The sequence below is a fragment of the Hemiscyllium ocellatum genome, chromosome 4 (assembly GCF_020745735.1).
Source record: "Hemiscyllium ocellatum isolate sHemOce1 chromosome 4, sHemOce1.pat.X.cur, whole genome shotgun sequence".
Classification (NCBI taxonomy): domain Eukaryota; kingdom Metazoa; phylum Chordata; class Chondrichthyes; order Orectolobiformes; family Hemiscylliidae; genus Hemiscyllium; species Hemiscyllium ocellatum.
The window spans coordinates 8,098,543-8,126,480 of record NC_083404.1 but is presented as its reverse complement, the minus strand read 5'-3'; the positions used below and the strand labels follow the sequence as shown (position 1 = coordinate 8,126,480).

At 44.1% G+C, this 27,938-nt stretch overlaps 1 protein-coding gene across 6 annotated transcripts in view; it reads right to left on the bottom strand.

Annotated features, from left to right (window-relative positions):
• The window catches only part of c4h8orf34 (chromosome 4 C8orf34 homolog), a 329,014-nt gene extending 302,951 nt beyond the window's left edge, over nucleotides 1-26,063 (bottom strand). The window contains exons 1-2 of one of the 6 annotated variants that reach the window (XM_060824118.1): nucleotides 25,895-26,063; nucleotides 24,819-24,861 (exon numbers count right to left, since the gene is read on the bottom strand). Coding sequence is in view for 2 of the 6 variants with exons in the window: in XM_060824114.1 (XP_060680097.1) it covers nucleotides 25,566-25,631 (66 nt within the window). In the remaining 4 variants the exon portion in view is untranslated. Of the gene's footprint in view, nucleotides 1-24,365; nucleotides 24,392-24,818; nucleotides 24,862-25,482; nucleotides 25,516-25,565; nucleotides 25,708-25,894 lie in introns of those variants that run through there. The other 5 variants (XM_060824116.1, XM_060824114.1, XM_060824119.1 and 2 more) reach the window with 5 other exon arrangements.
• Between the last annotated feature and the right edge of the window lie 1,875 nt (nucleotides 26,064-27,938).

The window sequence follows — 27,938 nt, the reverse complement described above, 5'->3', positions numbered from 1 at the left end:
CTGGAATATTGTCCTTTACTCTGACATGTTCAGATTCTCCATCATTTCCTGGTCTCATTACAAAAAAAAATGCGTACTTCCTGGAAGAAACAGCCTGTTTTTGCTAATCTGAATGATAATGAACTATGATAAATTGAACTTTTAGCATGAAAAAAGCCATGGCCATGTATTTAAATATTCCTGATCATATTAAATACAACCCCACTGTGAGTGATCAGCAAATTCTGCTAGTTTGGGCTCGTATATTAGATAATCAAACTCTTCATATGGAGCTTGATGCACAGTTAGAGGAAACAGTTATGACCAATCGCCCAACTTGCAAATCTCCCGTGGTATAAAACACCAACTCGACACTCAAACCCTCTAAACCATCAGTTTGATCCGATGTTCAAAATCTTGCTGCATCGTTGTCAAATTGTGACTTACTCGTCAGGAAAAGAAGGTCAATAGTTCGCCAACTTTCTGCCTTGGACAGCCTACAGGTATATTTTGGCCGGACAGAAATCCCACATGACGTTGCCTTCGCGAAAATGCAGAGCTCCTAACTCTGCAAGTTCTAATATAACTGAACCATCCGGAAAACTGGGATGGAAGGAAGAGACTCATGTACCCAAGGATCTTTTTGACAATGGAGGTCACTGCAGCCAAACGCCCCACTAATGGAATGTTCAGTGATGCTCTACAGCCCTCGGCATTGACCATCAGATCCAAGAGCTACTAGCTATCACCTCATAGCAGAAACGATCAAGACGACCAAAGGTTATGTAGCTTGGCAGCAAGGAAGACAGATGCACAACAACATCACCAAGGCAGTGCTTGTGGTAGAAAGATGGTTAGGGAGGCAAGTTGCAAAGAGGACATCAGTAGATTATAAAAGAATATTGAATGGTCAAGCGACTATGCAGAGACGTGACAATTGGAACACATAACATCAGGTGGGAATGCAAATGAGGCTGCAAATAGACCAGCTGTGTCTTCATCTATGCATTGGTGAGCCAAGTAAACTTCAGGCTGTAATGGTCAGCAAGGTTCAATAAAAACAGTGACTCTTGGTATTCCAGCAAAAAGAGAGAAGGTGATGTTAGAGGAGCAGTTTCAGTCATTTAAGAAAAGATTAATCAGCCAGAAACCATCAGCTGGCAATTCATCAGGAATCAACTGAATCCACTGCTTTTCTACACCTATCACTCTTTGGCCCTCATGATATTTTTAAAAAATTCATTCACAGGATGAGGACATCGCTGGCTAAGCTAGTATTTATTACCCATCCCTAATTGCCCACAGGGCATAAGAGTCAACCACATTGTGTCGGCCTGCAGTTAGATGTAGGTCAGGCCAGGTAAGGATGGCAGTTTCCTTCCCTCAAGGGCATTAGTGAACCAGATGGAGTTTTTCCAACAATTGATTCATGGTCACCTTTAGATTCTTAATTCCAGATATTTATTGAATTCAAATTCCATCATCTGCTCTGGCAGGATTCAAACCCAGGTCCCCAGAACATGACCTGGGTCTCCAGATAATAATACCATGAGGCCATCATGTTCCCTGATAAACATATTGTACTGGGAACACAGTCTTAAAACTAATCAGAACAGTTAAACCTTAAGATTGTAGACTGAGTTGAAACAGCCAATTGTAATTAACTTAATGAAAGACAGGAGTCAAAAGTGAAACCCAGACTTGAGACTTTAATCTCCTTTTAACCATGTAATCAAAAATCAGCACTTTCATTCTTATCATTCAACTAGACAAATGGCTTTCATTGCTACTTTAATCATTCAGCAGCATTACAAAAATTGCAGAATGTTTTAGTCTCAGGATTCCTGATGACATTCTAGAAATAATAAAAAAAGATTCAATTAACTCAACACCTCATAGTAAGTGGGCAATGAAAAAAATCTAAGTGTGTGCCATGTCAGGAATTGTTAATGGTACAGGATGAAGCCAATTATTGGAATGACCCCTGGAATTGTAAAAATCCTGATGAAGAACATTTATGAATTTATTACACCCATTAGCTGATTCTACACAATGGTTTACACTTGGCTATTAGATGTGATTTAATTAATTGGATTACATTTCCTAGTAATTCAGTAAAGCCATGGCCAATGCTTGTTTCAGTTAGGAAGTCTGGAAATATTTTCTTTCAGCAGAACCTGATATTTCCCACAAATGGTTTTCTAAGAAAGAAGTCATAAATCTACAAACTATCCATTGATTAGTTTCTGATGCAATTGGGCTTCAAGTAAGATCTCACACACAACAATGCGAAGGATTTACTAGGAAGAGGATAGTTCAGGTAATTTCATGTTGCTTTCCTCAAGGCCCCTCAAGGCTAATGTGTTAAAGACCCCTTGCACTAGGATGGAGGTCAAAAACAAAAGGTATCAAATATTACTCTTTTGATACTGGCTGGATGCAGTTAGATTCCATCCTCAATATCTAGAGGTCACGCACCAGTGTCCATCAGGATACTGATGCTTATACAATTTTAGTTTTTCATACAAATGGTAGGCCAATACCAAGTCAATACCCGTGTATAAATATATGGAATCACTGGCTAACACATATGATTGCCCACCTCAGAAATTCCGTGCCAGTGGTCCTGGGATTTGTAGGTCCTTACATGGCTGATAAGCCCAATCCTGGAGCCACGTCTGCAACCACACGTTCGGCACTTCCAGTGGTGGAAGTGGCCCTCAGCTTCGAAATCATTGGCATTCTCCTCGCTGGTTCCCTTCCCATTTCTCAAAGTTCCCCTTCACGCAGGAGCTTCCTCTGAGTCAGTTTCTTCCAAATGGAGGGTCTCCCACGTATTGACCCACGTATACATGGTGTCGAGGTGATGGTGTTGGACTGGAGTGGATAAAGTCAGAAGCCACATGACGCCAGGTTATAGTCCAACAGGTTTATTTGAAATGGTAAGCTTTTGGAGCGCTGCCCCTGATGAAGTAGCAGTGCTCCGAAAGCTTGGGATTTTAAATAAACTTACTGAACTACAACCTGGTGTTGTGAAACTTCTGCCTTTGGCATCTATCTGGCATCTCTCAAGGAACCTTCATGGAGTCTTGAAGCTCTTCCTTTGGCTTCCTTTCGTTCGAGCGTGACATCAGAGGAAAGGAAACGTTGCGCCCACATCTTCTGTCACACACACAGGCCATTCCAAGTGTCCTTCTCAGCCAGTTAGTTATTGCTGAAGTTTATAAAGAACCAGGAAAACAATTGCTTACCAGCCATTAGCCAAACAAAAAGTGGTCACTAAATTCAGTGCAGCAACACAGAAGCTGGGGTATTAGCATGGTAGGGACAAAACCAGGGATGCCATCAAGTCAATGCAAGATCCTCTCATGCAGTCATTTAACTCTGGAAATATCAAGAGGGTGGGAGGAAAGCTAGTAGTAGAATCTTGGGGACAATCCTGATGTTTCCCATGGCTAATGTGTGTGACCAGCCCATCACTGGACACTATGGGTAACTTCCAGGGTCAATCCACCTGCCTTGCACATCTTAGGACTGCAGGGGGGAAAAGAAAGCACCAGGAAGGAACCCACACAGACATGGGGAGACTGCACAAACTCCACACAGACAGTCACCAGAGAATGCAATGAAACCTGGGTCCCTGGTGCTGTGAGGCAGCAGTGCTAACCACTGAGCCACCGTACCGCCCCAAGTTGTAACAAACCTATTATTATGCTCAACAAGACCAAACCTGTTGTTATTTGGATTAACCTTTCCCACTTGGTATGTTAATACCATTAAGAAGGATGAGTGGACATTAAGTTACCCAGGGTATCTCTGATGATTCTGGAAGATTTGACCATAACAGATACTGGGAGAACATGGAAAAGCATTCCACATTGCAATCCAGCAGTTTCGATCTCTGGTCAGCTGTTCTTTTCCAAGTATTGCAAAGCAGTGAGCCAACCACAGTAACTCTTCACAAGGCTGGCTAAGAAGAGAACACAGGCTTAAACCAATTGCAACAAAGAGTTCTGCTTCTCCAGAGGAAGAACTGAAAGAGAAAGCCACACAGCCCTTGGATCCCACACCCATGTTCCATGGGATCAAGCCTGATCAGCTACCTCTAAACTATTTTCCTGCAACACCCCTAAACATCCCTTAAAATTTAAAATCTATCCGACTCCGTGTTTAATATACTCAAATGATTGACTCCACACAATTCCAAACAGAGAACTCTAAAAGATTCACCATCACTCATGCATTGAGTTCCACAAACAATTTTAAGCTCACCACATTTACACCTCTTCTGCTGTACCTGTAACATTGCCTGGGCTGTACACTGACAGTGTAGGTATTTCCTTATTGACCTGCTCAGACATTACACAGCTCTGTTATAGGTGGGATTTGAATCGCAATCTACCTGGCTCAAAGATAGGGACACTACCAGTACACACAAGATTCCCAACTATCCACATTATGTGCTGTCCAGTCAGTACTTAAACATGCACCTGGTCCTCATTGACAACAAATAGCCTCAATTTACCAAGATCAATCTACCTCCCACCTGATTCAAGCGAGCTCCTTTATTCATTGTACATTGCAAATGGGTAATGACATACAGATGAGCGACATTTATTGGCGTTGTGCATAATGAGGATTCTTGTGGTAGTGTGCCTACCTCTGATTCAGGAGACCCAGATTCAAATCCCATCTGCTCCAGTGGTGCGTAATAAAATCGCCATGTTAGAGAATATTGAGCACAGCGAAGTTGGGGAGAATTAAACCAGCTGATTGCTTTATATGTCAGCAGATCCCCTGAAGCATGTGCCTCAGGTGTGCAAGTGAAAGGCAAGTTACAGACCAACTCGAGTGCTGACTTCCAGCTGTAGACACATACAGGCAATCTTCTCGAACCTATAATGACAAACTCACGTCTTGCCATTTGTTCCAAACTAAGTCATTAGTTTTCCTGCAATCATCAGCTGACAAGCAGCAAATAACTTGGATGCCACAAAAGCATCAGACAACGACAATCTCCACCAAGAGAGATTCTAACCATTGTCCCTCAACATTCATTCAATTATATCAGCACTGCTGAATCCCCCAGTATTAACATCCTTCGGGGTTACCATTAACCAGACAGTTATTGCACATTGACTGTGTTAGGAAAACAGTCATTCTTTTATGCAAAATAAAATCAGTCATCATTTTGTTTATCCTTATAGGAAGTGGGGGAGGTGGTACAATAACATTCTCAAGGCATCTGGATGGGTACATGAATAGGAATGGTTGAGTTTACAAAATTATGAGGGGCATGGATGGGATAACTAGATAAAGTCTTTTCCCTGGGGTCGGGTAGTCCAGAATAAGAGGGCATAGGTTTAGGGTGAGAGGGGAAAGATATAAAAGAGACCTAAGGGGCAACTTTTTCACACAGAGTGTGGTACGTGTTTAGAATGAGCTGCCAGAGGACATAGTGGAGGCTGGTACAATTGCAACATTTAAGAGGCATTTGGATGGGTTTATGAAGAGGAAGGGTTTCGAGGGATATGGGCCGAGTGCTGGCAGGTGGGACTAGATTGGGTTGGGATATCTGGTCGGCATGGACGGGTTGGACCAAAGGGTCTGTTTCCATGCTGTACATCTCTGACTGAATTAAGATTTTTGTCCTACAGCTCCACTGATTTGATTGAAACTGGATCAGCCTAACATATACTGTGACTACATGAGCAGGTCAGAGGTTAGAATACTGGTGGTGACTACCTCACCTCTTGTGTCCCCCACGTAACTCCATCATCTACAAGGCACGAGTCAGGAATGTGATAGAATATTCCACCTTCCTGGTTGGATGCAGCTCCTGGACACCATCCAGGACAAAGCAGCCCATTAGACTGGCACCAAATTCACCACCATAAACATTCACTCCCTGGATGCACAGTAACAGCGATGTGTACCACTTGTAAGACACAGTGCAATATCTCCTAGGAGAAAGTGAGGACTGCAGATGTTGGAGATCAGAGCTGAAAATGTGTTGCTGGAAAAGCGCAGCAGGTCAGGCAGCATCCAAGGAACAGGAGAATCGACGTTTCGGGCATAAGCCCTTCTTCAGGAATGAGGAAAGTGTGTCCAGCAGGCTAAGATAAAGGGTAGGGAGGAGGGACTTGAGGGAGGGGCGATGGAGATGCGATAGGTGGAAGGAGGTTAAGGTGAGGGTGATAGGCCGGTGTGGGGGTGGGGGCGGAGAGGTCAGGAAGAAGATTGCAGGTTAGGAAGGCGGTGCTGAGTTCGAGGGTTGGGACTGAGACAAGGTGGGGGGAGGGGAAATGAGGAAACTGGAGAAATCTGAGTTCATCCCTTGTGGATGGAGGGTTCCCAGGTGGAAGATGAGACGCTCTTCCTCCAGCCGTTGTGTTGCTATGGTCTGGCGATGGAGGATTCCAAGGACCTGCATGTCCTTGGAGGAGTGGGAGGGGGAGTTGAAGTGTTGAGCCACGGGGCAGTTGGATTGGTTGGTCCGGCTGTCCCAGAAGTGTTCCCTGAAACATTCCGCAAGTAGGCGGCCTGTCTCTCCAATATAGAGGAGGCCACATCGGGTGCAGCGGATGCAGTAAATGATGTGTGTGGAGGTGCAGGTGAAGTTGTGGTGGATATGGAAGGATTCCTTCAGGCCTTGGAGGGAAGTAAGGGGGGGGGGAGGCGGTGTGGGTGCAAGTTTTGCATTTCTTGTGGTTGCAGGGGAAGGTGCCGGGAGTGGAGGTTGGGTTGGTGGGGGGTGTGGACCTGACGAGGGAGTCACGGAGGGAGTGGTCTTTTCGGAACACTGATAGGGGAGGGGAGGGAAATATATCTCTGTAGTGTGGTCCGTTTGGAGATGGCAGAAACGACGACGGATGATACGATATATATGGAGGTTGGTGGGGTGGAAGGTGAGGACCAGTGGAGTTCTGTCCTGGTGGCGATTGGAGGGTCGGTCTTTGAAGAAGGAGGCCATCTGGGTTGTTCGGTATTGGAACTGGTCCTCCTGGGAGCAGATGCGGCGGAGACGAATGAATTGGGAATATCTCAGCAAGGTTCTGTAGACAGCACCTCTCAAGGTCACAGACTCCTTCACCTCGAAAGGACAAGGGCAGAAGATACACAGCTACATCAACATTTACAAGTTCTGCTCCAAGCTACACGTCATCCTGACTTGGAACTATAATCACTTTTCCTTCACTGTTGCGGGGGCAAATTCCCGGAGCTCCCTTCTCATTGTGGGTGTTCCAATAGCTCAAGCAATGCAGCAGTCCAAGAGGACAGCTCATCACCACCTTCTCCAGGGCAGTGAGGGATCAGCAACAAATCCTGACCTCAGCAGTGGCACTGTCCCTTGATGGTGCAAAAAAAAACTCAAAAAAATAACTGCAGGTGCTGGAAAACGGAAACACAAAACAGAACTTGCTGGAAAAGCTCAGTAGGCAGCATTGGTATAGAGAAACCAACGTTAACATTTTGGATTCAGTCACCCTACTTCAGAATTAGCAATTGCATTAACTTTGTCGATTGTATATATTCAATTTAAACTTAAAATCTCGGCTGGCACAACTCAGTAAGCCTGCATTCACGAATTAACACAGAATGAACATTATCCTGAAGGAGCAAATCTTACAATTGACTGAGTGCCATAAAGCTGAAATAATGTTCCTGATTGTCTTCACAGCCTCTGGTATCAGACCCACCCTCTCCTTCATCTTGCCAGGAACTTATAAACCGAATGATTATGCTCTCAGTGGTCCTTAGACTTATTGAAGCTATTTTAACTATAATTATTTTAGTTTCACGAGAGTTATGTAATATTCAATTTAATCATTTGCAGCACTTTAATACTTTGAAATATGTAACTTTTAACGAATGGCCCTATATCAACTTCTTAAAGCAGCACTTGTAAAAATGGTTTGGAAATGTTTACATCACCCACTGCAGGAAATCTGAATTAAACCCTGCAGCATCTGGCTTAAAGTGGCTCCCACACATGGAAGCCAATACAAAAGCACACTAATTTAAAAATAATCTGATTTTGTTCTTGTTCTGAGGCTTAGGAAACAGTTTGATGGTGGATTGGTGGCACAGTATCATTGCTTCCTCACAGTGCCAGGGACCTGGGTTTGATTCTAGCCTTGGATGACCGATTGGGTGGAGTTTGCATGTTCTCCTTGTGTCAGGGAGATTAAATTAAACACATTTACAGAAACATATTTATATTGATTCTCAAACCACTATACACTTCTGGAGAAGCAGATTAGGGGAAATGAAGGAAAGGTCAATGAAAGTGAATCAATTTTGTTCAAAAATAAAAGGAAGATATGTGGTCCAAAAAAATCCTATTAAATCTTCAAATCTTCTTTGCTTCTACCCCTCACTACACCTTCACCCATGATCCAAAGAATTCAGGCAGTAGCAAGCATTCCTGATGAAGGGCTTTTGCCCGAAACGGCAATTTTCTTGCTCCTCAGAGGCTGCCTGACCTGCTGTGCTTTTCCAGCACTGCACTCTCGACTCTGATCTCCAGCATCTGCTGTCCTCACTTTCTCCCATGCACTTAAATCAGCCTTTTCACTATTCAAAGCTGCTTTATAAAAGTCTTCATAACGTATGCCAAAATATTTCAACATAATTGTTGAATTATATACGGCACAGTGGCTCAGTGGTTAGCACTGCTGCCTCACAGCATCAGGGTCCCAGGTTTGATTCCAGCCTCGAGTGACTGTGTGGAGTTTGCACATTCTCCCCGCGTCTGCTTGGGTTTCCCTTGGGTGCTCCGGTTTCCTCCCACAGTCCAAAGATGTGCAATTCAGATGAATTGGCCATGCTAAATTGCCCGTAGTGTTAGATGCATTAGACTGGGTGGGTTACTCTTCGGAGGGTTGGTTGGGCTGAAGCTGCAAATGTGTTGCTGGTCAAAGCACAGCAGGCCAGGCAGCATCTCAGGAATAGAGAATTCGACGTTTCGAGCATAAGCCCTTCATCAGGAATAAGGTTGGGCTGAAGGGCTTGTTTCCACACTGTAGAATCTAATCTAATCATAATCCTGAATGAGGTCCCTTTTCATTCAGAACTACAACTGATCCTAAACTGCACTCCAATCACACATCCCACAGTATTGATTTCTTGTTGTCTGGGTACAAGGCAAGTCGCCTTCTTTCAGACCTCCGGCACAACAACTCAGAGCCATCTTGTTTACACTGAGAAATTGCACAATGTTTCCAAGAACATGGAATAACTTACCCTGTGACTGCTTGAGAGCAGGTTCGAGTCACCACCAGTTTAAGCAGCACAGGCTGGCTTTGTGTAGTATCAGGATTGTCTTTCAGCTTTGCCACTACATGTTAGTGTTTCTTGCGAGGAAAAAATCAATGATGCGTGGGCAGCACAAAGCTGGGGCACTTGATTGTATCACAATCAATTCAGGATCTCCACACCAAGGGGCTATTACTATTCAAGCTTGAGGTACCAGACTTAATATCTCCCTTTGTGATTTTGCCTCAATGTTCCCATTCACGTCTGAAATGGCATTCAACATTTATCCATTCAAGCATATAAGTGCAAGTTTTAACAAATTGAATTGATCAATATTCCGCGGAGGTGCTTAGGTTACCAAGAAACTAATTTTGGAACCATGCACATCCATAGTCATCCTATGGCAGGTTATTACTGAGAAGGATATTGTACAACACTGTGTTTAAATTATATACAATATCCAAAAGTTAGTCAGGTTTCAGATAGGAGACAAATCAGTGAGAGAGTAAAAGACCATTTGATGATTTTCAGCTGTGAACCTGGACATTTAAACCACACCTAACCCAGCGCTCCCTGATATCCACAGAAGGCAAATTTTAACCACCTTGCATTCATTGCAAGAGACTATACGCAAAAGGCAATGTGAACCACAGAGAGTTACAACAGGATTAACATGTGGCTACCCCACCTAGAGACCAGGACTGTCACAAACAGAAATTGCTGCAGGAACTCAGCAGGTCTGGTAGCATTGATGGAGAGAGAAATACAGTTAACACAAAACTCCCTCCTTCAGAACTGACAGTAGCTATGGCAATGTGGTACATGTGCTGACATGGGGGGGGGGGGGGGGAGGTGTTGGTGGAACAAATGAGTGGGTAAGTCGTAACAGAGCCCAGGGATAGAGGATGAGAGGTCAGGTGGAGGGAGGTATTGGAGGTTGCACAGATAGTTGAAGTAGGCCAGGAAGGAAGAAAAGCGGACAATGGGGACCACGATGTGCTGAGGAGGTGTTGTTTGTGTTGAAAGCAGCCCATGTTATGACAGGGCCTTTCAGTGTAGGACTGGGTAAAGGATATGGAGAGGGCTGTTGAAACGTGTGGTGCTTATGCCCGAAATGTCGATTCTCCTGTTCCTCGGATGCTGACTGACCTGCTGCGCTTTTCCAGCACCACACGTTTCAACTCTGGTCTCCGGCATCTGCAGTCCTCACTTTCTCCTATGGAGAGGGGTGGTCAGACTCTTAATTTTGTACTTCAATTACGTTGTACTTTGACAAACTACCCATTGATTTTTTTTTTCAAAAAACTGATTTCACTTTTCTTCAGCTTGGAATATTTATTTCAAAAGCAACTAGGTTCACAAACATTTTTAAAATTACTTATCTGGGCACCTATACAGCACAGATCATCTTTCAGTTTCTGTGAAGTAATGCCATTATATTAACGCTGTACTGACAGTGTCTGTATGTGTTAAGCAGATATAACAAATATGCTACAAATTGTGTGTTGAGATGGGAGTAAGGTGATCTTGCAAATGTCAGAGGATGGTGGTTTATTGTAGTGGGACAGAGCAGGAGTCAGGAGTGAAATGTTACACGGTGTTAATAACTGTTGAGATGATGTTCTGAAAACAACACATGGCAAATAGATTCAGGATTCCTCGGAATTGTCCTCCCCCTTCCAATTAATTCAGAAGTTTGAAACAGACTGAAGTTTGGCCTCATCAGCTTTGGCTGAACCTTGCAATGCAGCAACACATGGTTAAAAAAAACACTGCAGTTCATTAGCAACATTTGCAGAACAGTCTGGTAAAACAAAGGAATACACACAGTGGTAAACACTCAGTTAATGCAATACTGCAGTCCAGGAATAATAATTTGGTTTTCACAATTGTGCATATGGCTTTCAGGTGCTAACTTTAGAATTTGAACAATGATAGAATTTACACTGCGAGGTCTTGTCAGCAGTTTTGCTCTTTTTACCTCAATCAAGCTGCACATTGCAACATTGTGCCCTGTATCTGCCAATCGAAACACATCATAAATCAGGCTTAGAAAACTTGGAGAAATTCAACAGGTCTGGCAGCATTTGTGGAGAGAAAATAGAGTTAACATTCTAACCCAGAGCAGGGTCAGACCTGCTGAGTTTCGTACTATCATACAGTACAGACGTGGCCCATCAAATCTATGCCATTCAACGCATTCTCCAGCAATTTCTGATTTTGCTTTTTCTGATCCCCAGTTTTTGCTTCATAAAATCAGGAATACTGTTTTAGAATGTGAATGCCAATTGAAACTACATACATGCTCTGAATGCGTTCCTTTTGTACAGTTAACGTAACGTGGCATGGAAAGATATCATCCTAATTCAAGGTCACATAAATATTTTTTTAAAAAAAGAACGCATGAAACATGGAAAGTATGTGCTGGTAAATTCGAAGATTTTTTTAAAGGAAGTGAATAGCCATTTAGAAGGCAACCTCACAAAGTCAGGAGAAGGAACTGTAACTTGATAAAGATTGATGTCGAGCAGCTTCATAAATGCTTTGGTGAAGGGAGAAATTCAAGTGATTTAACATCATGAGCTTCAGGCAATGAAAAGAAATGCATTGAATAATCATGCTGGCTGTCAATTGAATGAGCAAACACATGACTGACATTTGCTTTTTATGCAGCACTATAGGAATCCAAATGTGAGAGGATTAATTAAAAGAACAGTATTCGTCTATCTGGCTGGGTCAAATTATCCATTTTAAATCATATTAGCAAACTGAAGTTTGCGGTGTACACACATTTCGAGCAGGAGAGAGATGGGTTTGGGGTCCAAGAAAAAGTGGAACTGAATCCAATCCTCTACCAGTTAAGGGAGTTTCCTAAAACATTAATAAACCGTTTCCTTATTATGAACACAAATGAAAATCTCCAAAAAGTGATAGTCATAGAGTCAGAGTCATACCGAACAGAAACAGAACCTTCACTCCAACCAGTCCACGCCGAACATAATTCCAAACTAAACGAGTCCCACCTGCCTGCTCCTGGTCCCAATCCCTCCAAACCTTTCCTATTCACGTACTTATACAATAGTCTTTTAAACGTTGTAACTATGACCACATCAGCAGGAAGTTCATTCCACATTCATAACACCCTGTGTGTAAAAAAATTGGCCCTTCACGTCTTTTTTTTTTAAATGTCTCTCCTCTTCCTTTAAAAACGTGGCCCCTAATCTTAAATCTCCCATCCTCGGGAAAAGGCAACGACAACCAACTAATTTGGTGTAAACTGCACTACTTTCAACTCGTTACCAGCCTTCTAGAGACTTCAGTTACAGCTGGGAATTTACCACATTTCCAAGGATGCTTTTATATTCCATTGTGATGTAGAATCAAATCACAGAATCCCTACAGCGTGGAAACTGGCCCTTTGGTCCAACAAGCCCACACTGACCCTCCAAAGGGTATCCCACCCAGACCCTTTTCCTTACCCTATTACTTTACATTTACCCCTAGCCAACTCACCTGACCTGCACATCTTGGGACTGTGGGAGGAAGCTGGAGCACACGGAGAATGTGCAAATTCCACACAGACACAGTCACTCAAGGCTGGAGTGAAAGCCAGGTCCCTGGCACTGTGAGGCAGCAGCACTAACCACTCAGTCACCGTGCCAACCCACCACCACAAGAGCTAGGCTTTGGAGCTGCTTGCAAATTAGATTTGGTGACATCAAATCACAGAGATTAAAAAATAGCTCAAAGACTGGTGTGGGTTCAGGGGCACAGGTGCCAGGACTGGGTTAAGTGGGGGCAAGACTGTTGGGCCAGCTTACACCTGAAACATACCGGGGCTAGTGTTCATATAGCTGTATAACTAGAGACGTATAGGAAGGGTTTTTAACACAGACACGGGATCAAATGTGGGAAGATGTGGCATATGAAACAGTACAGACGAGGTAAGAGTGGAAAAGAGGAAGCAGGAAAATGAGGGTCAAAAGACCGGTAGACAACTTGGAATAAGCCAAAAAAAGCTACCATGTTACAAAGATAACAAAAAAAAACTATCTGAATGTGTGTAGGATTTATGAAGTAATGGAACTGATAATGTGTAATGAAATAAATAAGTCAAATCGGGCAGCCAGCACAGACAGCTAACTGCTCGTTGACCAGGATTGGGTCCTGAAGCTTGAAGGGTATAAAGTCATGACAGTCCTACCAGACCACAGTGCTGCTGTCATTAGAGAGACATGACTTGATGGCTCAGTGGTTAGCACTGCAGCTCACAGCACCAGGGACCCAGGTTCGATTCTAGTCTCGGGCGAATGTCTGTCTGTGTGGAGTTTGCACGTTCTCCCTGTGACTGTGTGGGTTTCCTCCCACAATCCAATGATGTATAGGTTAGGTGAATTGGCAGTGCTAAATTGCCCAGAGTGTTAAGGGGAATGTAGATTAGGTGCATCAGCCATGGGAAATGTAGGGTCATAGGTTAAGAGAATGGGTCTGGGAGGGTCGCCGTGGACTTGTTGGGCTGAAGGGCTTGTTTCCACACTGTAGGGATTCTATGAATGTTGATGGTTTGCCTCAGGAAAGAGGGAAATGTTGAGACAACAGTCCTTCCTGGTTATCTCAGCCAGTGTGGGAATAGAACATTACATTCATGATAAACAGGAAATTGGCTCAACATGGATAGATGTTGTGAAATTCCAGAGGTTCACTACCCTCTGAATAAAAAGTAAACCTCATCTTGATTCTAAATGGGCACCTCCTTAATTTAGATCGGTCTCAGTCTTCCCAATCACAGAAATTGTCTTACCTGGATCTAACCTGTCTAGTCCTTTAAGTGTTTTACAAGTTTCAATGAGATCATCTATCATTCATCAAAATTCTAAAGAATATAAGCCTGGTTTGTCCAATCTCCCTTAATAGCATAGTCTCAGTAGCCTGGGAACAAGTGAACCTTTGCCATCAATGGCAATAATATTTCCGAAAATTAAGAGACCGAATCTCCACACAGTACTCCTGGTAAACAAGCTTTCATACAAGTAAAGCAAGACTTCACCATTCATGCTATACAAGCTAACATTCCATTCACCTTCCCAATGGCTTGCAGTGCCCGAATGTTAGCCTTCCATAAGGATGTGGAGGATCCTTTGTCCATCTACGTTTTCTAACCTCTTACCATTTAAAGCAGCACGCGGCCCTTCTGTTCCACAGACCAATGTGAATAACCTCAACATTTTTCCACTCTGTATTCCATCTGTCATGCGTTTCCCAAATATTCTTGTAGTCAGTTTACATTTTTCTCATGACACACATTCTGCACTTAATCTTACATCATCCAGAGCTTCAGAAATATTGTATTGATCCCCATCTTGAAATCAATGACTTTTTTTGTGACCATTGGGAGCCCAAGTCTAGATCCTCACAGTGTCCCACTGGTCATAGCCTGCCAATGTCAGAAAGGATGATTTATTCCTATTCTCAATCAACCAATCATTAATCCCTGACACTGGTATTTCTAGCCAGCTTCCCATTGGGCTGAATCAGAAGCAGTCTGGATATCTAAGTAGGCTACTTTCGTCAGATCTCCTTTATGAAGTTTGACAATAGGAGCTTCAAAACAAGCCCAAAAAACAAGTAGAACTACTGAACTCCATGATGAAGTGGGATTTATGTGTTAGCTGCATGAGTTTGAAAACAAGCACCTTGTAAAACACATGACCAAGTCTAATGGTTCACCATCACACTTGGCAAGGTTTGTCATATGTAGCCCAGGGCACAGTCTATAAGGTTTTTGGGTAGCACACTCACAACTCTTCTACCGAGCCCTGACCTGACTGCAACTTGACAAGGTCTCAGCAAGGACTAACATGGGACCACCCACATTCACCCCAGTTGACATCCTCACTTCCCTTTGGAGCCACCCAGCCTCAAAAGGTGCAGAGGATGAGGTTGGGGAGGTGGGGGGGGAGCGGGGGTGGAATCTGAACAATTCACCCTGTTTGGGCTGGAATAATGGATACCTTCCCCAAACAAAGTCCACTTTCCACGTCAGGTGCTTTTCTCAAAGACCTGCGCCATCCTGATGCTCCCCCACATAGCCAGCAGCCAACTCCCAGGCCTCCTCTCCACAATGCCACACCTACTCCTTCCCATGCCCCCCCCCCATATTTACTTGGTCCTGGAGTCCAGGATTCTGAATTGAAGGTTCTCTTTGTCCTAGTCTTGGTCACTGCTGCAGTTGATGCCAAGCGGAGAGTAATCCAATGGACTGACAGCTCTCCAACGCAGGGATCCACCCCAGGGGAGGGCTAATGTTTTGGATTCAGCAATTAAACCCAGTGATGCTATAACAATCACCATAGATGCATCTCGTAACAATGCTTCCAGCAGCAGAGCATTCAATCACCCTTCTGTAAAATGCTGCCCTCCCTCATAAGGCACAAAGCATTACGTAAGGCAAGTAAAATTTCTTAATTATAGTGAGTGAGTTTAATGTTCCTTGTTCAAAGATCCACCTACATTAACTTCCTCAGAAGGATTTTGCTGACGCTAAGGTTTTTTTTGCATTGAATGACCGAGCAGTACCATTCAGTTCCCATTGGGAGTAAATCTCTAACACAAAATTGCATCAACTTCAGAAAGACTTGATAATCTCTGAAAGATTAATACAGGTCATAAGTATCTCTATTTTATGACTCCCGAGGGTATGTGACTTCTTAGCACTGGTATCCCTCATATTGATGATAAATGTTTCAGTTTTGCACCAGCTATAAGTTAGCTCAAAACCAGAGATCAGGAAGAGATTGTAGTGGCTGTTTCTTCATTGGTGACTTTTATTTTTCTTCTGCAGTCACAGAGGGGACTAGAGGCTGCTTTCCCATTAGAAAGAGATGGAGTTTAACCTGAAGACCACTGCACCTCAGCTAAGGGGCCAGCTAAGAGTGTTTTTGGTGAGCCCATTGAGTGCAGGAATTAGACCCATCTTGTTGTTTATGGGATGTGGGCATTGGTGGCTGGGCCAGCATTGATTACCCATCCCTAATTGCCCAGAAGGACAGTTCAGACATTGCTTTGGGTCTGGAGTAAACATGTAAACCAGCTCAGGTAAGGATGGCAGATTTTCTTCTCTGGAGGACTTTGTCAGAAAACGCCATCTGGTTCCCAATCAACCGTGGATTCATGGTCACCATGAGATACTTCATTCCAGATTGATTTTGAATTGAAACTTCACCATCTCAGATTCAAACCCAGGTCCCCAGAACATTTACTCAGGTGTCTGGATTAATAGCCCAGCAATAATACCACTGGGTCCCCTAAATTAGCAACTAATTCTGTTGTTAAATGCTTTATCCCGTATTTTCCACTACAGCTGACAACTGTCAGATCCAGTTGAATGCCTTCAGGGTAAGTGCAGCCAAAATAGCTGCCATGAAATGGTATACTTTCCAGCTCACAAAAAAACATTGTGGTTATGGCAGAAGTGAGACTGCTGTAGATTAAAAGTATGTAAGATGTTAAGCTTATGTACTAACAGGGAGAAATGAGGATGGATAAAGAATGACCTTTCCTCATAAAAGCATCAGTTTAGAGAGGTCCAGACAATCTTCGAGAAAGTAAAATAGTTTATCGGAAAAAAGGGGACAGTCATTAACTGCATTGAGTGATCTGTCAGGGGAGAGCCTGAAGGCAAAATCGTGACAAAGTTTTAAATCCCAGGGAAGCCAGGTTCATGTTCCATTCATAACTATCTTATAAAGCTGTGCATTGTTAAAGTTTAAGCTTAAACAGTTTACTTTCAGGTAAAAGTGGAGGAATGGAAAGAGGGACGTACCTTCAACTAACTGGCTACGGAGATAAATACCATGTGTGTTGCTGATAGAGAGAAGCTCAAATTGAAATTTGAGCTAAACAACAGGGAGCCTCAACATCTGGACACAAAACAGAAAAGGCAGCTCTTCCTTATTGCTGCAGACGTACGGTGTTCAGGCAACAACAGATTCTCCTTTGCCAGACCGAAATAACAACCGTTTATTGGTGAATCACCAAATGATAGGATTAGAGAGATGGAACCTTTCCTTGCGAAAAAGGCTACAGGATCTAGACAGAACCTTACAATGGGGGACTCGATTTAAATTTACTAAAACATGTGAGTGAAGAATACTTGGTTTAAATGAAAACTGGAAGACTCACCTTGCTGAAGGAGGAGGAAGGGATCTTGTTAAAGTTGGGAGAAGACAGATATTAAGACTACAAGTTGACAGAGTGTGGTACAATGTAAAAATTATGTGGGTTGTTTTGTTATATTAAACTTTCTTTCAGTTCAGTGTATTGGTTGCCTACAGAAGTAATGTTTACTTGATGTTGATTTAAGTTGGTTTGTTACAGTAAAATTCTCAAAACATGAAGGTTTGTTGTTCTTTCCGTTGGAAACTAACTTTTAAAAATGCAATTAAAAATTTACAGGCACCGTAATCTTCACTTCAAAAGAAAACAAAGGTTTTGAGGGGTATGTTTTATACCCTCAAGTTCTCAAGTCTGGAATGAATATCCATGTCAATGCAGAAATATTCATTCACCACTAAGCTGGAAACATGGCCTTCCGAACACTTACTATTTGGCTTCAAGCAGTTTAAATAATTTGTTAAGTTCTGCAGTACCATTTGATTGGTATGCTTTCATCTAAAGTTTTGTTTTAGAATGAAATTGATCCAGTAGTGCTAATTCATTTTATATTGTCATAGAGTCATACAGGATGCAAACAGACCCCTCAGTCCAATTATTCACAACAACCATGTTCCCAAACTAAACTAGTCCCACATCCCTCCATTCCTTTCCTATTCATGTAGTTTTCCAAATGTCTTTTAAATATTGTAACTGTACCTGCATCTACAACTGCCTCTAGCAGCTCATTCCCACACACGAACCACTGTATAAAAGAAATTGCACCTCATGCCCTTTATTAACACTTTCTCCTCAATGTGCCCCCTAGTTTTGAACTCCCGAAGTGTGAGATAAACACAGTTCTGTTTGTAACTTCCACAATCCCTCCCCAGGTATCCCCTTACCCAGCAAAACCTTGAAGGTTCCTTGAATTCTTTAGGGATGACCAAACAAGCCAGAGTCTCGGAGAAATCACTGGAGCACTGTGCCACAGTGCAAATCATTCACCGAGATAAGATCCTATGTGTGTGTCCTTCCATTATCAATTTAATTAAGCAGTCATCAATCTATTAGATAGATAAAATCCCCAGTGTGGAAACAGGCCTTTCAACCTAATTAGTCTACACCAACTCTCCAAAGAAAATCTCACCCAGACTCAACCACTAGCCTATTTCTGTAACCCTGCATTTCCTATAGCTAACCCACCTAACCTATGATTCGGAGATGCCAGTGTTGGACTGGGGTGTACAAAGTTAAAAATCACACAACACCAGGTTATAGTCCAACAGGTTTAATTGGAAGCACACTAGCTTTCCGAGTGACACTCCTTCATCAGGTGATTGATCATCTAACCTACACAGCCATGACACGATAGAAAATTTAGCATTGCCAATCCACCTAGTTTCTATATCATTGGATTGCGGGAATAAACTGGAGCACCCAGAGGAAACCTGCGCAGACATGGGGAGAATGTCTATGTGGGGTTTGCACAGTCACCAGATTGAACCCAGGTCTGAGGCAGCAGTGCTAACCACTGAGCCATTGTGCCCCCTGTGGCTTCTAGACCTCAGCTACTTGCTCATGTTACTACCAGTTACCTAATGCTTCCTGAGCTAACTCCAAGTGCTTTCTGTCAGAAGACCCTGTAAGGACCATTGTGCATTTCCACCTTTAGCTCCAAGCTAGATGAAGTCTATTGACCTCCTTTCCCCTCAAATTCCAAACCCTGCTCAAACCTCATTTGCATTTATTAAATTGAATGAACTTTATTACCACATATACTTAAAGAAGTCCAGTGAAAAGTTTTTAAGTTGCCACTTATCCTAGGTACAAAAGGTACCTAGGTACAATTCCTAATTATAGAGGTTGGTCAGTATGGACCAGTTTCTGTCAAAGGGCCTTAGCTCTCTATGACTCTATTAAAGAAAAATATTACACAGTATGACCATAGGTCAGAAAAAAAAACAAATAGTTGAAAAGCCAAACATCATATTCTCTCTCCAAGGGCTCTCTGCAGCAGACCAATACAGGGGGCTCCACATGGTCTGACCACTGGCTGCCACCATGCTCCACTCCAGGCCATTACCCACACTAGGCCGCTGGTCACTAGCGTCTCTGCTGATCCACTTCGGAGAATGGGGCTGAGAGTCTGAGGCTGAGAGAGGGGAAAGAAGGAAGGAGAGAGGGAGGGAAGTAAAAGAAGGAAGGAAAAGAACAGGGGGTTGGGGAGAGGGGGGAGTGGAGTGGAGGAGTTCCATCTGGAACATCCTGCTCAGCTGCCATCTTACTGGAAGTGTGCAGTGGCTGACAAAAGAAATATTTTATACAAAAACAGAAGTTGCTGGAAAAGCTCAGCATGCCTGACAGCATCTGTGCAGAGAAACCAGTTACCGATTCAGGTCCAGTGACCCTTCCTCAGATCCTTTCCATTTTGATTTTAAATTAATATTTTCTCCACTTGAAACGCAGGCCTAACATTTATTTTCTTTGGCTCTCCCAACTCTGAGCTGAAGGCTATCCTCTCGTCTGAAGCTGCAAATACATTTGGGTTTTTTCCCCCCTTAAACTGAACTGGCTGCTTCTGTCAGCAAAAAATGTAGCAGACCAGACCCCCTCCAAATATTTTAATGTAGCTTAGACCCTAACATTTTTTTTTGAAAGGCAAAAGAGGTGAAGTGATTGTCCCAGATACAATGCGACTGGTCGAATTATTCAACAAATAAATTGGGATTGACTTAAATACTGTAGTTAAAATACAATCAGAGAAAAGAGGAGTTTAACTCTATTGGAAAACTTAACAGAATAGCAATAGTACCAATTACTAATCCACTGTTCCAAGTCAATAACATCCCATAAACACACCCCCGTGCAAAAAATAAAAGTAAATTTCGACACAGATTCTCATATACAATTCTCCAATCCAGGAGGGAAAAAAGAATCACAAAAAAAAAATTCAGAGAGAGTATAACAAGCTAGGAGACATTTATGAAGCTTCCAACTCTGTTCAGACCCCAATAGCTTCTGATGTTACTGAAAAATCAAAACCAAAAATCCTGAACTGAAAGAGCTGGCTACACCCATTCAAGCAGTTTAAAATTAAATAAAAACCCACGGTCTCCCTAAGCATTTACACGTGTGGTCTTAACAGCAACTGCTCTGCCCAGGACCACGCAAAACTACGGAAGGTTGTGTGCACAGCCCAGACCATCACAGAAGCCAACCTCCCATCCACGGATTCCATTTCCGCAGCAACAAGAAGAAAGGCTTATGCCCGAAACGTCGATTCTCCTGCTCCTCGGACGCTGCCAGGCCTGCTGTGTTTTTCCAGCACCACATTTTTCAACTCTGGTACTCCAGCATCTGCAGTCCTCACTTTCTCCTACCATTTCCCCTACCCTTTTCCTCTACATTTACCCCTGACTAATGCACCTAACCTACACATTCATGAACACTATGGGTAATTTAGCACGGCCAATTCACCTGACCTGCACATCTTTGGACTGTGGGAGGAAACCGGAGCACCCGGAGGAAACCCACGCAGACACAGGAAGAATGTGCAAACTCCACACGGACAGTTACGTAAGGTGACTCACTCTTTATGATCTAGCATGGCCTTACTATTGATTCGTCTGTACTGCTCACATAACAAAGCTTTTCACTGTACCAAAGGACATGACTACAAGGAATCAAATTGCTATTTTACAGAAACTTCAATTTTTTTTCTTGAAGCATAATTAATCCCAAGCTTGTTTGAACAGCATTTAGAGTTGCCCATCAGCTTTTCAATTAAATGCCTCCAAATGTCTACATTTTAAAGTTTAATTGCTAAAATAAAACTATGACACAGGTTTTTGCCTTAATATCTTGCAAGACCTTGACTCAATGTATTCTTCAGTCTTTGAAGCAGCTTTGAAAGATTTTTCTATACTGTATATTTTCTATACTGTGCTATGATTTGAACAGAACTTTATTTTAGAGACCTTTAGGGGCCAGCCGTCCTCAACTAAAACATATTTATTTTCTGGCCAATTACAGTTTCCAAATTGGCTGTTTTATTTGCCTATAAAAAATAATGCTGCATTCAGGGGCAAGTTATTGGTTGTAAAGTGGTCTGTGACACAATAAAAAAATTTCTCAAATTAGCATGTTAGAGAACATGCTGGAGAAACTCAGCAGGACTGCAGATAGAGAAACAGAGTTAATGTTTTAAGTCCACTGACACTTCTTCAGAACATTCTGAGAAATGATCACTGAATACAAAGTGGTAACTTTTTCTGCCAGACCTGAGTCTCTCCACTAATTTCTGTTTTTATTTCAGATCTTCAGCACTTCGTTCTTTGTGATATCCATCTGTATTGATCTGGTTTATCATTCATAATATTATATTTGATAAACACAAATACATTAGCTTTACTTTAAATTAACTAGAAATATAACAAAATAACATCTCGTGAAATAAGTTAAACAATTGCATTCATTACTCTGCAAAAAAAACTCTTCTTCGCTGCTTTAAAACTCAAATTTTGTACAATTCTGAATGGATATTGTCAACGTTCCAAGCATATTCATCATGGCGATGGACAGACGGAAAACCAATAAAACTTAAAATGAACGGACAGGACTTCCATTTGGAGGCAAGCAAGACAGTACACAGCATTGACTAATTTTACTGGTTTTTCCTCCAACACTATAGACAACACTACTTTGACACAATAGACAATTGCACATTGACTGAAGTTCATTTTTATTGTAACTATGATTGATTGTGATAAAGTGTGTGTGTGGGTAGGATATTCACCAGTGACTAGGAGAAAGTGAGGACTGCAGACGCTGGAGATCAGAGCTGAAAAATGTGTTGCTGGAAAAGCACAGCAGGTCAGGCAGCATCCAAGGAGCAGGAGAATCGACGTTTCGGGCATAAGCCCTTCTTCAGGAATGAGGAGGGTGTGCCAAGCAGGCTGAGATAAAGGTAGGGAGGAGGGACTTGTGGGAGGGGCGTTGAGAATGCGATAGGTGGAAGGAGGTTAAGGTGAGGGTGATAGGCCGGACTGGGGGTGGGGGCGGAGAGGTCGGGAAGAAGATTGCAGGTTAGGAAGGTGGGGCTGAGTCCGAGGGTTGGGACTGAGAAAAGGTGGGGGGAGGGGAATTGAGGAAGCTGGAGAAATCTGTATTCATTCCCTGTGGTTGGATGGTTCCTAGGTGGAAGATGAGGTGCTCTTCCTCCAGGCGTCGTGTTGCCATGGTCTGGCGATAGAGGAGGCCAGGACAGAACCCCACTGGTCCTCACCTACCACCCCACCAACCTCCAGATACATCGTATCATCCTTCGTCATTTCCGCCACCTCCAAACGCACCCCACCACCAAGGATATATTTCCCTCCCCTCCCCTATCAGTGTTCCGAAAAGACCACTCCCTCCGTGACTCCCTCGTCATGTCCACACCCCCCACCAACCCAACCTCCACTCCCGGCACCTTCCCCTGCAACCGCAGGAAATGCAAAACTTGTGCCCACACCTCCTCCCTCACTTCCCTCCAAGGCGCCAAGGGATCCTTCCATATCCGTCACAAATTCACCTGCACCTCCACACACATCATTTACTGCATCCGCTGCACCCGACGTGGCCTCCTCTACATTGGGGAGACAGGCCGCTTACTTGCGGAACGTTTCAGGGAACACCTCTGGAACACCTGGACCAACCAACCCAACCGCCCCGTGGCTCAACACTTCAACTCCCCCTCCCACTCCGCCAAGGACATGCAGGTCCTTGGCCTCCTCCATCGCCAGACCATGGCAACACGACGCCTGGAGGAAGAGCGCCTCATCTTCCGCCTAGGAACCCTCCAACCACAAGGGATGAACGCAGATTTCTCCAGCTTCCTCATTTCCCCTCCCCTCACCTTGTCTCAGTCCCAACCCTCGGACTCAGCACCGCCTTCTTGACCCGCAATCTTCTTCCCGACCTCTCCACCCCCTACCCCACTCCGGCCTATCACCCTCACCTTAACCTCCTTCCACCTATCGCATTCCCAACACCCCTCCCCCAAGTCCCTCCTCCCTACCTTTTATCTTAGCCTGCTTGGCACACCCTCCTCATTCCTGAAGACGGGCTTATGCCTCAAACGTCGATTCTCCTGTTTCTTGGATGCTGCCTGACCTGCTGCACTTTTCCAGCAACACATTTTTCAGCTATTCACCAGTGACCCCATCATTGTAGACGGCACACCAGAGATTCTTTGTAATAAAGCACAGAACATTGCTGCAGACAAAAATTGATCATTGATTCATGAGCAAGAAAAGCATATTTCAATCTTTACCAGATTGCAAACTTTCTATATTTTTTGTACTCTCTTCACTACTAATTGCATACCATTTTATAATATTGAGAACATTGCCATCATTTCCAAAAATGCACAATTGTTCAACACCCAAAAGTTAAGATTGCTATTCAAATTTATTAAGTTGTAAAAACTGAAAATTAGGCAATTAACAATTTCAGCCTCCTAACTCCCACATTTTTGGTTTCATGCCATAGTACCACACTGGCTCAGTGGTTAGCACTGTCACCTCACAGCAGCAGGGACCCAGGTTCGATTCCACCTCGGGTGACTGTGTGTGTGTGTGTGTGTGTGTAGTGTGTGTAGTTTGCATGTTCTCCCTGCGTCTGTGTGGGTTTCCTCCCACAGTCACAGAGAATGTGCAACTAGGATAGACCAACCACACTAAACTACCCACAGTGTGCAGGCTGGGTGGATTGGCCATGGGAAATGGCCAGGGCTCTGGGTGGGACACTCTTGGGAGTGTGTGTGCACACTCGATGGACCGAGTGGCCTGCATTGTAGGGATTCTATGATATAACACGTCTAAAAAGGAAGATCTTGAGTAAATAAAGGAAAAATAGAAGCAAGGGAGGAAAATGTCACCATCCAATATTTGAAGCAGCAGTTCGGCTGTATCGCTTCTGCAAAGTGGCCATACCTGCACATTTAATTATTAAAACAGCATGTTCACACTGTGCTGAAATTTTTCGCGGCTGTCTGCTGACTCTGAAAATACTCTGGAACACAGGAGGATTCATGGAGATTGAAGGGCATCGTTTCAATTAAGCAGCGTTTGGCAAATCTTTAGCGCAAGGCGAAGGGTCTCCATTTCATCAGGGTGACAGCCCGGCTTTGGGAGAACCGTCCACTCCGGCGGGCTGTGCAGACACAGACCGACACAAACAGCCAGCAGAGCGGTGTCCCTTTAAGGGTCACAGTGTAGCCGGTCCCCGCGGAGCTGCTGTGAAACACGTGTGAACACGCAGCCAAAGCCTATTCTCCTTCACTGGAGGGATGCTTCCTGCACTGATGTTGGCTCCAATTACATACATTTCCTGTTATCCTCAAACAAAAATGAACAGCACTTGTAGTGCAGTGTTAGTGTCCATACCTCTGGTCCAGGTTCAAGTCCCACTCGCTCCAGGGGCGTGACTCTAAACACATTGAAAACAATTTGTAACCAAATTAAATTGAGGATTTGTTTTTTTTAAAAAAAAGCCAGAAATGGAAACCACAAGAGTCAAAAAGCTAGCGAGAGATTAGCAACATCGCAGAAATAGTGACAGCTAGGAGATCCCATCGGTTCACTCAAAAGTCCAGTTTCAGTCTTACGGAGGCGTCAAACTCTAACGACGTTAAAACGTACACATCACCAGGATTTGTTGTGAATTTTAAACTTTTTCCACCCCAGTCCAACACCGGATCCTCCACCCAAACACTAACAAAACAGTACATTCACGCCTGGACTTGTACATAAGGCGGCTTTAGGAAGTTTAGCGGGTGGGGAGGGAGAAACCAACAGCAACAAAAAAAACTTAACCTCTGTACAATCTGTGAACCATGAGCTAATGTCACAACGTCTAAAAGAACCGTTTCCAACACCTGGTTCCCTAAGTAACAACACTTCAGACAACAGAATTCCCTCTTAAGGTGTCCCCAAAAAAAGACACCTTGCGAGACATGACAACCCATTTCAACCGATCAACTATTTCCCATCGGAGATTCCCTTGGGATCTCGCTACAACAAGAGTCAGTGGTTACAGCTGTGTGGTTACCTTTTCACACATGACACCGAGGGTAAACTCCAGCGGCTGCCCGCTCTCCCATGTGCCAGATTTTGATTAGAAAACAGCCTCACCTCGAACAGGGAAGCGATCTTGTTCTTCTCCAGGTAGGTTTGGATTCGAGATTGCTGAGACGCCATCAATAAGAAAAGGGGGGGGGGGGGGGGGAAACGAAAAAAAAAGTCTCGGTGCAATAATGTTTGCTTTTGAATTGTCACAAGCAAAATGGTCAAGGCAGAGAGAAGAGGTAACTTTCTGGAGAGCTGCAGTTCCCTGGAATGTAACTTGTGGAGGAGAAGACTTTGTGGTTTTGCTGCTGATGTGTTGAAGTTGTAAGCAGCCTGAGAGCTGTCCCTCTCTCTCTCACACACACACACACACACACACAGCTTCAAGTTGTTACTTGCTGTTCCCTGGCAAACACTGGGCGTCGCGTCTTGTCGGTTCCAGCCTAGCGACAGGTTTCAAACAGCGACCACAGGGATCCTCGCCCGTTGGCCAGGCACTTGGTCACTCCGCAGACTGGCTTCACTGGCCAATCTCCGCCCCATTTTTCCTTTCCTAGTCCTTTCATCCCCCCCTCCCCGAGTCTGATCCATCACAGACCCGCCTCCTGGATGACTTCAACACAAACAGCTCCACCTCTAACCCCCCTCCCCCCAGCTTCCCATCCTCGCTTTGAAGTGAATTTTTTTTAAAAATCCACTCTCCAGGGCAAAGCTGGGGGGGTGGGGGAAGAAGTGAGCACATTTATTTCCGAATTGCTTTCATTAAAGGTGTGCACATTGTCCGCCCGCATTAATAACCTCGGAGCGACACCGTCCACATGACGGCTCAGCAAGAATCTTAAGGTGAAAAGGAAAACGTGAAGGTTTGCTGTTTTCTGTAACATTTGCAGCAGTTTTTTTATATGAAAAAACATTGAAAACCAGGCTAATTCCTGTCCCGGACAGATGCTCTGCATCGTTGAGAATTTAGTCCCCCCCACCACCACAGTAATACTAAATTCACGTGGAGTTTCCCAAACATCACCCTTAATCGTGATTTAATGCTTTGCCTTGTTTTTTTGTAATATTTTACTGGCAGTAGTTCTCAAAAGTGCAGCGCGGTAGCTCACTGGTTAGCACTGCTGTCTCACAGCGCCAGGGTCCCAGGGTGTCTTGGGGTGACTGTGTGTGGGGTTTGCACATTCTCCCCTTGTCTAAGTGGGTTCCCTCCCACAGACCAAAGATGGGCAGGTCAGGTGGATTGGCCACGCTAAATTGTCCAGAGTGTTATGTGCATTAGTGAGGGGTACATCTGGGGAATGGGTCTGGGTGGGTTACTGTTCGGTATGGACTGGTTGGGCCTGTTTCCATACTGTACATAATCTCATCAAAAATGGGAACTCTGTAGAGTTGATAATAATAACAAAGGGGATTTTGGAGTCTGTAATTTCGGGAAAAATGCAAAGGTTCAGAGATGTAGGAGTAGACCATTTAGCCCCTCGAACCTATCCCACCTTTCAATATGATCACATTGAGTTCAATACCATAATCCCACTGCCTTCTACCCCCCCCCCCCATATTCCTTGAATGCTTTAGCCACAAGAGCTACATCTGAAAACAACAAATGCTGGAGATCACAGAGGTAGACAAGCAGGAGGCTGGAAGGACACAGGCAACGTCAGGAGGTGGAGATGTCAATGTTTTTGGTGTAACACTTCTTCAGGAGAACACAGTGGGGCAGGCAGCATCCACGGAGAGAGAGCAAGCTAATGTTTACAGTCTCAATGACTCTTCGTCAGAGCTGCAGTGAAGTGTGGAGGAGCAGCATTATGCAATGGTTAGATGAGGCGTTAGAATGTGGAGTTCTGGGGGAGAAAGTGTACTGATAGTTCAAATTAAGTGCTGGGAAGATGAGAATGGCAGAACAGTGGTGTGAAGAGCTGAAAAATGTGTTGCTGGAAAAGCGCAGCAGGTCAGGCAGCATCAAGAGCAGGAGGATCGACGTTTCAGGCATAAGCCCTTCTTCAGGAATGAGGAGAGTGTGCCAAGCAGGCTAGATAAAAGGTAGGGAGGAGGGACTTGGGGGAGGGGCATTGGGAATGCAATAGGTGGAAGGAGGTTAAGGTGAGGGTGATAGGCCGGAGAGGGGGTGGGGGCGGAGAGGTCGGGAAGAAGATTGCAGGTCAAGAAGGCGGTGCTGAGTTTGAGGGTTGGGACTGAGATAAGGTGGGGGGAGGGGAAATGAGGAAGCTGGAGAAGTCTGCATTCATCCCTTGTGGTTGGAAGGTTCCTAGGCGGAAGATGAGGTGCTCTTCCTCCAGGCGTCGTGTTGCCATGGTCTGGCGATGGAGGCGGCCAAGGACCTGCATGTCCTTGGCGGAGTGGGAGGGGGAGTTAAAGTGTTCAGCCACGGGGCGGTTGGGTTGGTTGGTGCGGGTGTCCCAGAGGTGTTCTCTGAAA